General features: G+C 43.0%; 1 protein-coding gene across 8 annotated transcripts in view; it reads left to right on the forward strand.

Annotated features, from left to right (window-relative positions):
• CACNA2D1 (calcium voltage-gated channel auxiliary subunit alpha2delta 1) overlaps nucleotides 1-18,363 on the forward strand; it is a 642,096-nt gene that overhangs the window by 336,312 nt on the left and 287,421 nt on the right. For all 8 annotated transcript variants that reach the window (XM_053252730.1, XM_053252724.1, XM_053252726.1 and 5 more), the window contains one exon: nucleotides 3,373-3,417. In XM_053252730.1, coding sequence (XP_053108705.1) covers nucleotides 3,373-3,417 — 45 coding nt within the window. The remainder of the gene's footprint in view (nucleotides 1-3,372; nucleotides 3,418-18,363) is intronic.

The raw sequence follows: 18,363 nt of genomic DNA on the forward strand, positions 1-18,363 counted from the left end.
AGCTGTTTAGGGCTTTATAGGTACCTTGTATAGTGCATGGGAACTTATTGGTAGCCAGTGTAGTTCTTTTAATATAGGAATAATATGGCCTCTTTGAGATTACCCGGAGACCAACCAGGCTGCCACATTCTGTACCAACTGCAGTTTCGATACAAAGGCAGCCCCACATAGATTGCATTGCAAGTAGTAAGTCTGGAGGTTACCAGCATATGCACCACTGTTCTGAGGAAGTTTATCTCCAGAAATGGATGCAGCTGGTGTATCAACCAAAGCTGGTAGAAAGCACCTCTGGCCAGTTCCTCAGCCTGAGACACCAGGAAGAAGTTAGGATCCAGAAACTCTCCTAGACTGTATACCTTCTTGCTTCTAGGGAAGGTGATCCCATCCAGAACAAGCAGATCAAAGCTGTCTCTTGAGTTTTGACCCCGCACAATAAGTACCTCCATTTTATTTGGATTCTGTTGAAGTTTGTTGTCTCTCATCCAGCCCATAACTGCCTCCAGGCAGGCATTTAGGGGGATTATGCCTTTTGATGATGGAGAAAGAGATTTAGGTGTCATCAACATACTCATAACACTCTGTACCAATTCTACTGATGATATCTCCAAGCAATTTCATGTAGTTATTAAGAAGCATTGGAAACAGTATGTAGCTGTGGGGGACGCTATATAAAAGTTCACATTTTGAGAACAGTCTCTATGTGTTACATATAGAAGAACAGGGCCAGATGAAGGAGAAATAGCATGGCTTCTGCAAGGGCTAATCTTGCCGCACTAACGTTTTGGAGCTTTTTAAGAGTGTCAGTAGGCAATGTGATCCAGTTGACATAGTATATTTGGACTTCCAGAAAGATTTTGATGAAGTTCCCCTTCAAAGGCTCTTGAGTAAACTTAGCAGTCATGGACTAAGGAAACTGGTTCACTTGTGGATTGATAACCAGTTGAAGGGATGGAAAACAAATGGTAGGAATAAATGGACAGTTTTCAGAATGGATAGAAAAAAGAAGTGGGGTCCCCCTGGGATTGGTACTGGGACCAGTGCTCTTTAACTTATTCATAAAAGTTGGGGTAAGCAGTGAAATGGCCAAATTTGGAATATTGCTTACAGTTCTGGTCATTGTATCTTAAGGAAGTAACTGTAGAACAGAAAAAGGTGCAGAAGAGGACAACCAAGATGATCAGGGGCCTGGAGCACCTTCATTATGAGGCAAGGTTACAGCCTCTGGGGCTTTTTAGTTTGGAAAAGAGGTGACTATGGGGAGACATGATAGATCAAATTATGCATGGAGTAGAGAGAGTGGTTGGAGAGAATTTTTTCTCCCTCTCACAACACAACCAGGGTTCATCCCATCGAACTGATGGCCAGGAAATTTAGGACTGACAAAAGGAAATATTTTTTCACACAGCACATAATTAATCAATGGAATTCTTTGCCATGGGATGAGGTGATGGCCACCAGCTTGGGGCTTAGACAAATTCATGAACAACAGGTCTGTCAATGGCTACTAGTCTGGCTATAGGCCACCTCCAGCCTTAGGCAAGATGCTTCTAAATACCAGTTGCAAGGGAACAGCCGGAGAGAGGCATCTGGTGGGCCACTGTGTGAAACAGGATGTTAGACTACATAGGCCTTCGGCCGGATCCAGCAGGGCTCTTAATATTATCTTAAAGAGACACAAAAATATTCAAATTATTTCTTTTAAAAATCCAAAGAAAGAGGATCTTATTTATTATTAACCAACTTAACTGTCATCAGCATATATTGTTTCAATGCTACACACAAGCTTTAATCAATCATGTAGAGTCAGTTTAAATCATTTAATAATGGTCCTACGCAGTCATCAAAAGTAGGCAGTTGCAGGGGAGGATCCACCATTGTACAAACAAGTTCAAAGAACTTGAGCTGCCAATGAAAAAGGCTGCTGAAGCCCACAGGGGTGTGTGGCTCAGGCTCCGGAAGAGCCCTGAGCAAACTCCCCATGCCCGGACTCCGGAGAGCCCTGCATGAGCTCTTCCCTGTCCTTTTCAGGCACTGCTTGCTGCCTGACAGCATGTATTTCTCTTTCTCTCCCTCGCTGGAAGAAGGAAAGCAAGCACTGCCTGAAATAACAATGGGAGAGCTCACTCGGGCTAGCCCAAGCCCGGGCCATGTCCCTTTGCGCATGATGTCTCTCCTCTCCAGTGAGGGAGAGAAAGAGAAATACATGCTGTTAGGCAGCAAGCACCGCCTGGAAAGAACAGTGGAGAGCTCGCTCAGGTCTCCCCATAACCCAACCATGCCCCTGTGCACATGACGTCACGTGCACGGGGCATAACTAGAAGGGCCGCTGAGCTGGGCTGGACACAGGGCGCCTTTTGGCTGGCTCTGCACCTGGGCAGTTGGAAATATTTCTTCCAGAGCAATCTGGATAAAAGTTTATTTTGTTATACTTGGGTCTTTTTAACTTATGCATGTTGATTGTTGCATTAAAGAATTTAAAAATCCCCATCGTATGGCAAATTCACACATACATAATTGTTCATAGCACACATTGATGAAAGTCCTATTTGTTGTATTGGACCTGTGATGTGGTGGTCAATTATATGCTTGAATGCTGAGGAGGGACCAGGGCAAATTCTTTATTCCCTGACACATGTTTAGGGACCATATTAAATTAATCTGCAATTGTAGGATACATGAGGATAGTACTGATCAAACTGTAGTTACTTGGGTTCTCTCATGTTATTTCCAGCAATTCCTTTAAGCTTTGTATGTTTTCCTTCTCTCACAGTGCTTGCATCATGATTGCATGTGTGTGAGAAGCCATGTGGCCATATAACTGACAGCTGTAGCACAGGCCCCAAGTTACATCAGTAGGACTTCCAGCCTTTTAATGTTGCATTTCATTTGCTGCAGTACAATAGCCTGTGTATGATCTAACAATTGGATTTTCTTTCTTGGCTTGGTTGGAAGTGACATGCAATTTTATGAATTATCTCCTGCCTGTTGTCTTCTAATCGTTTCATATAAGCATCAGCAATATACAGTAACTTTTGAGTTTTTAATTCATTGTGAATCCTCATGATAAATTTATTTGTGCCTTAAAAACTTATTCATATTTCCCTTGTTGAAATGCTTTCTTCCTTGTAGCATAAATTTTAATGTATTGTATTTTCAAAGTGGCTGTTGAGAAGTTAGTAGTAAAAGTGCAAGATTCGTGTGAATAGTAGTCTCATTCACCTGAAAACCCGTATGGCTGTGAAATTTCACAGGTACATTTGCATGTAAAAGATCAGCTTCAAAATGAATGGTTTTAGGTTGTCTTGTGTTTTATAAGTTATATATATATATTTATTAACCTTCCTTTTTTCTGTTTTTTCCTCCTTTTTGCAGATTAATGATATTGTCTACTACAATGCGAAAGATGACCTAAATGATGTAAGTAAAACTTGCTAAAATATAAGCTCATGCTTTTCAAAAGGCCCTAGAGAGGGATTAAGATGCCCCCCACAATATTCTACAATCCCTTTGAAAATAAAAAAACAAAATAAAACTGGCTGAAAGTGTACACATGTTAAACTACCATTTGAAAAGATGTCTAAGAGGCTTTCTTAGCTAGCAAACACAAAACGACTCGAGTGATTCCCAAAAGATTTCTCGACTGCTTTGTTGTACTTTATGAATTGTTTCCTCCAGGTAGCCTTGAGGAAAACTGAATTTTTAAGGGTGGTTGAGGGAATAACGTGTGCAGCCAAGCAGCCACATTTTTACTCATGTTCCTAGCTTATTCTATAGTTGCTGTTCATACATTCAGCTGATGCTAAATAGCATAGTGGAGAATTGGGGTGTGTGAGCCTCTCATGTTCCACTACATTCCAGGTGATTTTCCACAGGTGATTTTCAGTGTGAATGGGACTTTCTGCTACAGCAGGACCTCATTATTCATGGAACCACTATTCACAGTTCCAAGTATCACAGGGTATCTGAAACCCATTTCCAGTATCCATGGCTCCAAAAAAGGTTAAACCCCATGTATCTTTGCTTCCTAGAGGGTCAGAAATGACCATGGAGGTCACTTCCACCCCCCCACATTTTGTCTGCAGGAGTCCAGGAGAGACAGGAGGAACCATTTTGTGTCTTTCTCCTCTTTCTTTCTTTCTTTCTTTCTTTCTTTCTTTCTTTCTTTCTTTCTTTCTAAAAAGGACTCCCCCCTTCAATTTTTCACAGTTGGGGGGGCATTGGAACCCTTGGGGTTATTCCTGGCACATGGGGGGATTCCTGGACATATGAAGACCCTGCAGAGCACGCCATGTAAGCTCCCCCCCCCCAAATTTTCCACGGGTTTTTTTGCTGGTTTTTTTGCTATTTTCCCTCGATCCTGGAACCTGACCCACTTTTCCCCATAGGAATCATGTCTCGTTATTTCTGTTCCTCACAGTAATAGGCGAGGAACGGAACTCCTGTGAGTAACGATGTTCTCCTGTATTTATTCTATTACCTATTCCATATATTTGTGAGCAAGAGAGCAGACCCCAGTTTGTCTTATATGCATTCTAGACCAGAAGTTGTGAGCCCTGAGGGAGAGATGCTCAATATCTAGGCAACAGCTTACTCTTCACTCTCCATCCCACCTTCCTGACTCACTGATATGCTGTTGGCTTCTGGTCAGAGGATTCATTTCGGTTTCAGAAAAGACAAGCCCTCTCCAGGAAGTGTATATGTAGAAAGTAGATAGATAAATAAAAAATATTTCTGATCCAGTGGAATGTACGTGTGTGTGTGTGTGTGTGTGTGTGTGTGTGTGTGTGTGTGAGAGAGAGAGAGAGAGAGAGGAGTGTGTGATATTATTTGCACAGGAGTGAGAGAAAGGCCATGCTGCAAATGGTTTATTTATCATCGTGTCCTTACATTTTTTCTGCAGCAGAGTTGGGTTGGGGGAGGAGAAGGGGCCCATCCTCACTTTTTGTTCCAGGGACTGCTCCAATTTTGTTACACTCCTGACATGTGCGATATTGAAATGGACACTGAGCTTTTCAGTTTGAGTTGAATACTATTTTAGAGCATTAACTTGCACAAATGCATCCAATAGCATCTCTGGGTAGGTGTGTGCATGGAACCAGCTGGCCTGGTTTGGTTCGAATCTGAACCAGACCTGAACCAGACCGGGCCCGTTCGGTCCAGCACTTCAAGCCCTCGGGTTAAATTTTTTAATCACTTAGCCCCTCTGGGGAGACTTCCTCTAGGCGGGGTGTGTGTGTGTGTCCGTGTGGGTTCCCCCTACCCCATTGGCCTCCTTGCCACCCATTGCGCAGGTGCAGCAGACTCTAAAATGGTCACCGCACTGGAGGAGGAAGGCCTGAATGGGCCAAAGAGCTGGCCGGACAGCTGGTTAGGGTGGCAATGAGGCCAGCAGGGGAGAGGGAACCCCCGTGAACCCCCCGCCACCTAGCGGAAGTCCCCCGGAGGGGATAAGTGTTAATTTTAAAAGAAAAAATCACAAACCCCCAGTGGGGTTCAGTCCGAACACGAGGTGGTTCAGTTCGACCCCAAATGGTCGAGCCCATCTGGTTTGATGTCAAACATGTTCAAAGTCAAACCTGTTTGCATACCACTATTTCTGAGTCAGTTCAATATAAAAACTTTGCTTTTGTCTCATACTAGGGCCAGGTTTATATACCTGGACAGCGGCTATGGCTCATTATTGCAAAGCAGAATAATGAGTTTATGTTCTGCCTCTCTACTAGGGGTATACATTGACATCTGATGTGAAGGCTCCATGTGTCCAGCCCTCTGCATAGAAGTCCAGTTTGTTTGGGGACTTTTTGACCTGCAAAGGAGAGGTGGGGGAGATGATACAAATTAGGCAAATGCCAATATGGCCCTGTGCTAGATGCTATCATGGCAGATGTCAGCTTATATTTGTGGGGAAGGAGAAGTACATATTCATTTTATTTTTAATGTAAGATTAACTTATTTGTCCAGTTCAGACATCATGAGGAGCCAGCATTAAACTTTGGCTTCGCACGCCATCAATCAGCCTCAGCAGTGCATATTCTCCTTTTCCAACATGCAAGTTGGAACAATTGTATTTCCGCTTGTGGCTAGAAACAAGCCAGGATTGGATGTGGTGTCCAGATAAGTCAACTGTTCCTCACTTATTCTAACCAAGTTGCTTGAAATAAATGACTATCTGAACCGAAACTGTAAGCTGGGTTCAAATTGTGGTTTATTTTGTTTGGAATAAGCAAATTCCAAATTTTTTTTGGAATAAGCTTAGCCTGCTCTCCCTGCTCAGCTCACCAAACCAGGTCTCACAGATCATGAGACCCGGCTCAGAATGAAAAAGGAAGTTATGTTCATCCTTTGGATGAAAAAGGAAGCCATTTTCTACTTCAGGTAACAGCTTGCTTTTTAAAAACATCTGTATGGTAGATGTTGTCTATAAACTAAGAACAGAGTTTCTACAAATGCATTAATCAGGTGGATCAACATGCTTCATTTGCACAGAGTAATAAAATGTGATTTAAGACTGATGGCAGCACTGTTGTGTGTGACACTGCTGCTGTAAGATAATTAAAGAGGGTACATTGATCATGTCAAACAAATCTCTTTGAGTTGCATATGCAGGATATGGATATTTAGATGAGATGAAGGTGCAGAAAACTATTTCCGGAGAATGTTTACATACACATAGTCAACAACTTAATTAACCCTAATCCGGAGTCATGATTTTTTTTTTACACATGAGTAGGACTTCCTAGTCTGCGTAGTCCATTGGATTCTCTTTCCTCCCCCGGCCAACTTTTTTGGTCACAGAACCCACAATTATTTAACACTTCACTCCAGGGGAGTGCAGTAGTGAGCCCCACATCCCAAGCATGACACCTTGTGTGACTGCATGACTCACTGAGAATGTGAGTTCTCAGCTAAGAAAAATGAACACTTCAAACCTCACACTAATAAGGATCCATATTTCAGCAGCTCAGTTCTCAGCATTTCAGCTGGAAGAACACTCTGTGACTGGCCTAAAGCTATCATCATAGGTCTGGGAACTGGTCATGTGCCTTTTGCAGGCCAGTCTCCCACCATCATCACATCTTTTGCTTTTTTTTTTTTTTTTGGTCTGCTGTCCTTGGGCACACACGTCTTGGGTATGCACAAGACCATGATCTGCTGTCCACCCAAGCCAAACAGATGACAGTGCTTCCCTTTGTTAATGTGGTTGCATCTCTGGAGGTATGTCTGGCTTGTTGTGTCTCATAATGGCTACATAGGTCAACCTCTTGCTCTGGAAGGTCTCTGCCAGCTATTCACTGCGGAAAATATTATCCCCACCACAATTCTCTGAGGGCAGGTTCAGACTAACATAGCCCTGCATATGTGATAACATCAGGGCTATGGCAAGAAGGCATCTGCCCTGATGTCACTGGCGGATGTGCCAATGCACATCCTCTTGTCACATCCTTTAATCACGTGAGAGGGATGCTAATCTGAATCACCCCTCTATACATGCTCCAACAGAGTTTTGGTGTGCAGGTAGAGGGGTGATTCACCTGAAGTGAATTCACCTGTAGTGTTGTTCCATGGCTGTACAACTCGGAGCCCTAATTGTCTTTGTTATAGTCCTCCTCCAGCTTTCTTCCCAAGGTTAACATCGCCTCTTAGTGGATAGGATGTATCTGCATCACAGCACCACCATCAAACACTACTTATTTGGCTTGCTTGGCATGTGTTGACAGAAGGGACAGCACCTCAGAAACCTAACAGCTGTTCATCAACTATTAGGTCAGACTCAGGAATGTAGCACTGCTTCAGCTGCTGCAGAAACAAGGCCCAGAATATCTCTAATGGTGCCAGTCTGGCAATCAGTCTTATCTCCTGTTGTGTGGCTTTGTCATTAAATTTTAGATTACTTTTTATGTCCTTAAGTCAACCCATTTCAGCTGTATTGTGGCACAGAAGTTGGAAGGCCCCAAATGTGCTTCCCACAGCCCCTTCAGCACTTCCTGACTGGCATGAAACATGCCAGCCAGGACTAGCAGGTCAAGATTCACTTTCAGTTCTCTTAGGTCAAGGTGTTTCCACTGGAACATAGGAAGCTGCTATGTCTTGAGTCAGAACATTGGTCCATCTAGAGCAGTGTTTCTCAAACTTTTTGGAGTCAAGGACCGCTAAATTCTTCGTGCAGAGTTTCAAGGACCGCTACATTCTTCATGCGCAGTTTTCCGGACCAGCAGTTAGTAAAGGGGTTTCAAGTCTGTCTATCTATCTATCAGACTTCTATACTGCCAAAAACTTGCATCTCTGGGCAGTTTAGAATGAAAATAATATAAGCGTTAAAATAATTAAATTTGGAATCTTTTGCAAACATTGAATATTAGGGGTTCTTAACCTTGGGTCCCTCAGTTAAACTCCCATAACCCCCAACAACAATGGCATTTGGCCATTATGGCTGGGGATTATGGGAGCAGAAGTCCACCAACGTCTGGGTACCCAAGGTTGAGAACCCCTGAATCTAAAAGCTTGGGTGAACAAATTTGTCTCCAGTATGTCTGGAGTAGAGGTGCTTGTGATTACTCAATGGAGAGGGGATGTTGGGCCATTAGAAAAATTCAAAAGCTACACGGGGCCAATGAAAACAACATACAAGCAAGCCCCACTGATGCAAGAGGGAAACAGTGTTCCCTCTCAAGGCGCCTCGACCACAACAGGCAGCTGGGTTTCAATCAACCAACCTTTGGCTTCAAACAATGAGCATGCAAGAACCAGCAGCCCTTCAAGTGGCGCCCACTGCCATACTTTTTCCTCCATGCCCCCGCATCGCATACAGTTTGAAGCTGTAAAGATAGGGAATAAGATAGCTGTAGGAAGATCTCAGCAGCACGTGGAGGCAAGGCACAAGAAGGGTCCCATGCCTCCGTGATACTCTTCCTCTTCTGTGCCATGTGCAAAATTGAGGAAGTGAGTGCCTTGATTTCAGTTGGGGGGGGGATTGACTCCCAGTCAGGGACCGGCACTCAACCCTTCGGGGACCGGCAGCGGTCCAGGGACCGGTGGTTGAGAAACACTGATCTAGAGAAGCACTGCATACTCTGACTGACAGTGGCTCTTCAGAAGTTCAAGCAGCATTATTATTCCTCTCTCAGGCTTCATGATGCCCCCTCATCTCCCTTTCATACACTCAGAGTCTCAAATTGAAAGGCAGAGGAGTGAGGTTCAGCAGATTGCTTAGTGCCACATATCCCACCTCTACATCTCTCTCTCCACCTGGAACCCAGCTCTAATTCTCCCACTCATCCTTCTGGGCTGTATCCTACTAGGAGAAATGGAAAACACCAGAGATGTGCTGTGGATAGTTGATCCATTGATGCCAGGCTTACTAAAGCTGACAGACATGTGGTTTCTGCTGTTGTGATCCTTCTGAGGCTGTTCTCATGAGCAGCCAAGCCTGGGCTTGGCTGCCCATGAGAACCACCAGGATCTACACAGATTCTGGGTGGCTCAGTAAAGTGGGGAGGGTACTGGCGGCCGCACTGGCTAAGGGTAAGTAGATTTCCCCTCTTGCTGCCTCCCCTGTTCATTCTGAATCTGTTCTCCCAAACCGGGCCTGGTTCACCATGCTGGTGTTGCAAAATTTGAAAGATTTTAATGAACACAACATGGGGCTATAGGCTATGTGACCCCCCCCCGATAATTGTTTTGCTGAAAAATAACAGTAGCTCATGTTTTATATATATTTGCAAGGTGTCAGTAAATGAATGGCAATCTTGTCCTCACAGCCTGAAAGACTGAGTTGATTACGAGGCTATTTTGCCCCAAAACATTATTGTTCTAACTGCTGGAGCAGTGGAGCCCAACTGTTGACACCTGAAGGGTCAAATATACAAACAGGCATCATTAGTATTTGATTTCTTAGTAGCTGTCAGTCAGTAAGGGGAAAACCTGGAAGATAAATAAATAAGAACATAGCACTACAAGCAACAGTGTAGAGTGGAATGCCAATTAAAGTTACTATTTTGAACTCTGTATGGCTTTTCAGTGCCTGAAATATTTAAAACCCTAGGGCTATTATGAGATGTTCATGTAATAATCCTCTGGTGTTTTGTTTTGTTTTTAAGTGGAAAATTCAATAATATTAAAGTCTGGACTCCTTGCAGTTTCTTCTCATTTTTTGTTTCTGTACTTGCTGTCTTTATGCTAATGAAGGACAATCTCAAACTGTTAACAAACATGCAAGTAATACTTCCCAATTTATGCAGAAGTTGTTTTCTCTGTCCCTGCCCTGCATTGCCTTCTTTTCTTTTTAAAGAGATACTCAAACATTTTGTATCAATCGAACTTAAATGCCAGACTCCACAGTCTGCCTTTTCCCCTTTAACTCCTTTTATTCCTACCCTGGAGCGGAAGTGAAATGTTAGCATTGCTATGATTGGGCAGCTGTAGCATTGCTGTGATTGGGTGGCAGCAGCATGTCTCCTTACCCCTGCCAAAAGTAGCAGCAAAGTCAGGAGTTCCCTCTCTTCCAGATAATTAAATGAGTTACTCTGATATTTTCTCATCTTTACAACCTGAATATCCTGTTGGTTCTTAAAGTTTGTGAGGGCTTTTGGGATATTATAAATAAATTATTTTTCATTTAGTTTGTGAACGTGTGTTCTTTTACATAGCTAGGGCTGTGTGAAGCAGCACTGTTTCACTTCTGAGCCTGCCTCAGTGCTTTGGGTTCCTATTCGAAACATCACTTCAGGGGGCCGGTTCTATTCAAAATAGTCCTGATTCGGAGATATGCTTTGAATTGGATAGCCCCATGCACAGCTGAATCCATATTCTCCCCTGTGTGCTTTGTAGGAGGCAGGATATTCTGTTTGTTAATTGTATTTTGCTCCTGGCAGGGAAGAAACAATGGTTCTAGCAGATTCACTTAAAAAAAAGACTCCTAAGACTACAATTCTCGTGGGACCCTGCATCTTTCCCAGGGCTGTGGGTGGGGGAGGGAGAATGTGTGCTCAAAACTTTAAAAAAAAAAAATGAAGCCAGTGCAGCTCCTTCACTGCTGGGAGCAAAATAGAGTTTAAAGAATAGAATGTCTTGTCTCCTGCCCATCAGCTATTGGGGTTAGAAAAATGTGTGGGTTCAGTTGAGAGAGTGTTTTGCAGCACCAAAGAAAGCATTTGGAGCCAGAACTGCCTCTGATTCAGAGCAGACTGAATTTGGCCGAATTTGACCTGAATTTTATTTAGTGTTTATTTAGTGTTTTTATTTGAGCTGAATTGGACTGATTTGATTCAGGTCTGATTTGGTCGTTGAATCAGCACACTGCCACATTCACTGTATTTTATCTATTGTATTTTTGGGTGGCCTCATTGTGCTTCCAAGCTGATAAGCACTCAGTCACCTGAATTTGGTATTGGTATATACAAGTGGGACCTGTAATAAAACATTGCATTTCTCCAACACTAATACCTGGGACATTATAAGCTTGATAAAGGCTCAAGCAGGCCAGTTCCCTCTCCTAGACCTTCTCCCATGGTATTTATCTATTGTTATTGCCGCACTTAACAGTGTCAACATTCCATGGCTTCTGGGGACTACTGAGCATGCTCAGTCATTGTCAACCTATATTTTGGGTTTTGTTTTTTTACTTTTCTTTTAATTTACAAACTTATTTGCTTCTGTGTATTTGGGGAGCCCTCCTAGCACGACAGTCTAAACTACTAATATTTTTAGTAGCCCTCTTGTGTCCAAACTGAAAGGTGCTTAACCACCTGAGTTCCTCTTAGTATATATACTAATGATGATAGAACATCTGTGACCTCACAGAACTATAATTTAGAATAGCTCTTTGTGACCTTCCTTCCTTTTAAATAACATGATTAATTGAAATCGGTTAGGGTCCTCTGCCAGTGTGGATTCTCTGCCAGAGGGCATTATACTCTTCCCTCAGAGAGCTGGTGGGGAAGAGAAGGTTCTCTGTAGCTCAGGATCCTTTTTTGGAATGTAGCATTCTCCATTCAGCTACCTAAGGGAGGCCTGCTCCACAGTTTTATAATCTTAGGCAAAATAAAGTGTGTAGGAGATATATAGCTTGTTGTGTAACACATTGAGGTACATATATTGTTACTGCACAATATGTTTGACTGGTGTGCTCAACATTAGTGACATTCTTGTCTGTTTGACATATGGCTGCCTGCATAATTTACTTCAGTTGGCAGATGTAAAATCCAGCCCTGCTGTGTAGCTGATCAGATATGTTTTCAGCATTTCTTAGCCCTCTAAAATTGTCTGTTCTCTCACACACAGTTTAATTTGTGGCTTTCCTCCTCCTGTTTTATAACCCTTTTCTCCTTTGACTCCTTTAGTCGCCTCCAACTCAATTTTCAATCTTTCTGCTATGCCTTGTATTTGTGCCACTTTACTTTCAATCTTCTCCCCTCTTCTTCACCTTTGCTGCTTTCTGTATTTCTCTTGATTTCTGTCATATGTCCCTCTTCCTAGATTTTACTTGTGCACCATCTTTATGTGTTTACTTCTGTTCTTCTCTTTCAGTCTGGTTTTCAGACCCTTGCATTCAGAGTATAACGAACATTGTCTCTGGTGGGCCAGAGACATAGGTTTTTGGCAGTATATACATTTGTTAAATAATTAAAATAAGCCAACATATTTTCTTATATTGTGCTTATTTTGTATCTGTTGTAGTGAGCATTCTGCCTCTTTGTCACACTCTAAGGTCGTGCAAACAACTTCACTGGGGAAGGTGGGCAGGCTGTGGGGAAGGCAGAAGCTCACCTTCCCTGGCAGATGATTGTCCACCGTCTCCCCTCCACCATGCCGCACACACCCACATGAGTGGTGTCACAATTAATGGATAATCAGGATAATCAGCAAGGTTGGAGTGGGCCCAGAGACAAGATTTTAAAATCCCCCCCCCCACTCACTGAAGATCAGCTCATGAAGTAAAGAAATCTTAAATGAGGCTGAATAGTGGTAACAAAAAGCATATATAGATATAGATATAGATACCCTACATGCCACAATAGAACATCATCCCAAAGTATTTTTAAAAAGGGTTTGTAAATTGTGGACAATGAAAGTCATTTAATGATACTAGAGAAAGACATGCTGTTCTGGTAGCTCCGGGTCTTAACACTCACATCAGTTTCGGAGGATGAATACAACTGAAGGAAGCCTGGGTGGGTGCGTGGCAGGGGGAGTCAGTCATGTGACTTGCCTCTGCGGGGGCTCCTCAAGGCAGTGGGCCCCCAGACAACTGTCTCCCCTTGCCCTATTATAGTTATGCCCCTGAGGGACATGCTGGGAGCGGGAGGAGTTCCCCCTCCCACATCCCAGGGTGGGGCACGAGTGCATTAGCTGCTCCCATTAGAGCAGCCACCATGCTCATTGTGGCTATTCCTTCCCCCCAGCTCGCTGTTGGAAATGGCATTGGCCGGAGGTGTGTGTTAATTCGGCGGCAGTTGCCCAGATGATCTCCAGCGGAACTTAAGTGAACCACAAGTTCGCTTAACCTCAGCTAAATGTCAGGATGAAAAGTGGGACTTGGTATGGGGGCAGCACTGGGATCGACCTCGCTCCTAGTTCTTCACACACGTACCCTAACCCAGGCTGGGCATTAGGCTGAGCATTTGAATACCCTTTCTATATACTATCATGCTTGGAGTATGCGAAAGAAATAGGTTCCTGGGAAGTGCTTTGAAGTGGAAATGTCAGGGAATGAAGCTGACCAGGTTAGTGAAATTGTGGTGTTCAATGGAATGGGGACATCAGTTAAGTGTTGAGTGGGTTGCTAAGTGGCAAAGAGCCTGAAGAGAGAGATTGGTGGGGCAGAGAAAAGGATATGGAAGAGGGAAAGGCTTAGAATATTCTTCCTCCACCTTCTTAAAGCAAAGTAAAGTTGTGTGAAAATTCTAGGGACCTTATTTGGCTTTAAATAATAGCTAACCCTGCCTATAGCAAACTACTGAAGAGGATTGTTCTAGCTCTGTGAAGGCCATGATTCATGTGGATAAATTATTATTAATTTATATACCACTTTTCTACACAGCCTTTAAATAACAATATTCAGACTCATCTGTATCAGATAATAGTATATTGCCCATGTGAATGCATTTGGCCACATTTTGTACTCCATCTCTCAGTGCCCATTTAAAGACGTCCCTTGTGTTTATCAGTCTCAACTGGAGACCATCTGTGGCAGGTTTATCAGCCTCACAGATGTTGTTCTTCTTTAAAAAAACAAAAAACAAAAAAACCCAACCCCGCTACAGACTAAATCAGTCTATAAATTGAATTATAGAGTTCAAGGTGTCATGATAAAACCATAGGTGTGTTGGGATTTTTTTTTTTTTTAAGTACTGTCCAATAAGGACTGCATTATTCAGACTCCTGCTATTTGAAAGTATTCTCGATTGCTGTAGCCAGTACTGCTTGTTAAATGATAGCTTAGGACAGATATAGCCTGAGCTATCAATAACATACTGGTGAACTGATAATACTGCTCCAGCACCCTTTTTGTGCAGTCAAAAAACCCCACACACATCCCCCTTATTTCTACTTGTTGCTTTATTATTATTTTCCTCAGAAGGGTGCAATTGAGAAGTGGGGGTGGGGGGCAGAACTCCAAAATGTTCCCTGCTTGGCTAATTAACTTGGAGGGGACTGAGTCTTGTTTCTCTTTAGCTTTGTTGGTCTTTTTGTTTAACATTTAGCTTAACCTCAAACCAGAACAGCTATTGTCGGCTGAGAGCTTCCAGCACCCCATTTGCTCTTATTCATTAAAGCTTAATTGGGAACAGTCAACTGCCTCTCCTGGCAAGGGCTCCATCCCTAATTGACACAAGTGATTTATTAGAGAAGAGAATTCCCTTCAGAAAGCCTCTATGCTGGAAAGCAGCCGTGACTGATAGAGCAGAGCTGTTTGCGCAGATGTTAATTGCTTGCTAATAGTAAGAGTGATGGCCGTATATATATTTTTACTGCATCACAAAATGTGTTCGCAGGTGTGTGTGTGTGTGAGAGAGAGAGAGAGAGAGAGAGAGAGGGGTGGGTGGGTGGGTGGGTGGGAGGGAGGGATCTGGAAATGCAAATCAGTTTAAAAGAGTTATAAGAACTTACCATATGTCTGCTAGCAAGCATGATTTCAGAATTTCACCATTAAAGTTTGCTCCCACCAAGCTAGCTTACCAGATCCACCCCTCCCCAACCCTAGGAAGGGCACAATTTAGGAAGGAAGTGTTTTAGAACAAATGTGATCTCTCCCTAGGTGCTCCTACATTTTTCTGTATTATGAAGTACTAACCCCACCGTAGTTTCATGTACACTACATTTTTGAAATTAAATCTCATCATAGGCCTCTATCGCCTGTTTTGCATTTTGTGACTCTGTACTTAAAGCTCCCCATTCCTTCCTTGAAACCTAAAAGTCTATCGTAGATAGGCCCAAGGCCTCTAGTCCAGCATCCTGTATCACACAGTGGCCCACCATATGCCTCTGGGAAGCAATAGCTGACAGCATAACCTCTCTCCTGCTGTTGCTCCCCTGCAACTGGTATTTAGAGGCATCTTGCCACTGAGGCTGGTGGTGGCCTATAGCCCTCAGACTACTAGCTGTTGGATATGCCTGACCTCAGTGAACTCATCTAAACCTTCTTAAAGCCATCCAGTCTGTTGGCTGTAACATCTTGTGGCAGAGAATTCCATAGGTTAATTATGCATTGTGTGAAAAGCCCTTCCTTTTGTCGGTCCTAAATTTATTGGCAATCAGTTTCATGGGATGACCCCTGGTTCTAGTGTTATGTGAGAGGGAGAAAAATTTCTATCAACTTCCTCCACACCATGCATTTTATAAACTTCTATCATATCTCCCCTCAGTTGTCTTTTTCCTAAACCAAAATGCCCCAAGTTTTATAGCCTTGCCTCTTAAGGACGGTACTCTAGGCCCCTGATAATCTTTTTTTGGTAGTTGATTTCCAGTATTATACCAATTTATATATGCAATTTTAATACAAATTTTTATACAAAATGAAGACTGGTGAATAGTGGCCACTATTTCTATTTTGGAGGTGACAGATTTCAACTGTTTTCTCCATTTGGACCTGGTCACCCTATGGCCTACGCTGCTCTTAATTATCCCGTTTAAAATTGCTCCCCTGAAACTATTACTTGCCCTATGGGCAGGCAGCAGGGCTCAAACTTAGCACAGAAGGAGGGAGAAATTACTGTGGAAGTATGAGGAACCTTTTTAAAAAAATACCTTAACCCCCCCCCCAATAATACATACTATTAGTTTTACTACAAATATTTAATACTGGCTGGCCGAGGCGCAGTGCATCTGTGCCTCTAGTTCTCCCTTGTTCTTGGCCCCTCGTTCTCAGCCCTCCCCCTCCTCTTCCCCTGCCCTCCCCCCTCCTCCTCCCTCTTCCCCCCTCCAATTTCTCTCTCTCTGGTCAGCCACTTTTTCCAGCCGGCTGCCGCTTTCTCCCTCCCTCCCACTGCCGCTTTCTCTTCCACCGTGCTGCCACTTTCACTTCCCCCATCGCTTTTGCTTTCTCTCCCTCCCACTGCCGCTGCTGCGTTCTCTCCTCGGCTACCTGGCCTGTCGGTTTGCCTTATGTTCCCCGCTGCTGTCACTTTACTCTCCCCTCCCCTCACTCACGAACTCTCGCGAGAGCTGCCACACATGAAATTAGTCACAGGTACATCTTAGAGAATTATATATAGAGAAGATAGATGCTTTCCCACAAAAGTTTAAATAATGAATAAATAAGATGTTTCCCTGTCCCAAAAGGGCTCAGTCTAAAAAGAAACACAAGGTAGTCATCAACAACAGCCACTAGGGGGATCCTGTGCTGGGGTTTGTTGCCCTCCCCCCCCAATATAAGAGAGTCTACAAAGGGCCTCTTTACTCAGTTATCAGGGGGCACTTGCACACACTTCCCAGACTCCTGAAAAGTACCAGATGCAGAAGCATTCACAAGCGTAACAGTGCCTCAGGCAGCCCCATTTTTTTCCTGTCTAGAGGCTGCTAGATGAATGTGTTGCTAAGCAACATAGAGCATATGCACTGACGGACCTTATGAGCCCCATAGCTTACAATGGGCCAATTAAGGACTCTTTAAAAAACCAAAAACCCTACCAACATCTAACATGGCTACTAGGGCAAAGCACATACTAGACATTCTCCTTCACCTAACACAAAGAGGTTCCCTCAAAAAAAAAATATTACAAATGAAGAAATAACAAAATAAAGTCCAATCCAAACAAAGTCTATGAGGACTACTCCTATAGATAAGCAATTTTCTATAGGAATTCTATAGGAATAAACCAAAGTTCCTATAGATAAGGAATTTTATATCCTTTCTTCCTCAGAGTTGTCATGGATAATCCTCATACCCACCTCTCCTCAGCCCTAAGTTTCAAATCAATCTGTTGAGCCATTTTCTAACTCTAAGTTGTAGCACGCACACACCCTTCTGGATATAATGATGGGATGTGATCTTTCTGTCTCACCCCTGTCATATGGTGAATGTGGCCCTGTATTAAAGCGTAGAGAGGTTTATGTGCAAGTTTGATAGGCAATTCCTTTGTAATTCATACTCTCTGGGCTTCAGCTTTAGTTATCGGAGACATTTATAGTATTAAAAATCCATATAGTATTTTAAAAAGGGGGTATGATTAGAGTGTTGCTTTTTCCCTTGTGACAGAGCTTTGAGAAGAATGTCCTGGCTGAATCAGGACAGTTGGAGGGTACATTTCTATATGCATCTACACCAACATTCTTCTCTTTTATTCCTTTAAAACTTCTTAGCAAACCTAAGCAGGCATTATAGTGAACTTCCCTTTCTTGTCTGGAATCATGACTTCACAATGAATTGTGTATGCCAGCATAAATTAATGCCATCCCCTAGAAGAGAAGAAGATGCCTGGCACTGAATGAGTGATTGACATTGGCTACTAGTATAGCACATCTTTATATTATTCACAGAGAAATGAACATCTTCTGTGCCCATCAAACATGTCACTAAGCGACAAAAACAGTCTTCCCACTTACAGTGAAGGCTGATTTCTAATCAGTGGTAGGCAAATGGGCTGTTACCAGTGAAATTATAAATGATATCAAAGTATGAAGTAGCAGGTGTTAAATCTTAGTCGGTGTTTGACTGCACGGTAACAAAAACAGCTATTGTGTCCCAATTCCATTATTTAAATCTATGCAAGTTTTGTTTTCTCCACTCTTGCCTATGAATATGCACCCTTCCCCAAGTGATACCCGTTCACTTGAGCAAAAAGCCCCACCCCAAACTAACCTTAAGAATACCATTGTTAGTGTTTTGTAACCTAAGAAGATTTCAGGGGTTTATAAATTCTAATA

Source organism: Hemicordylus capensis, chromosome 5 (genome assembly GCF_027244095.1).
Source record: "Hemicordylus capensis ecotype Gifberg chromosome 5, rHemCap1.1.pri, whole genome shotgun sequence".
Taxonomy (NCBI): Eukaryota; Metazoa; Chordata; class Lepidosauria; order Squamata; family Cordylidae; genus Hemicordylus; species Hemicordylus capensis.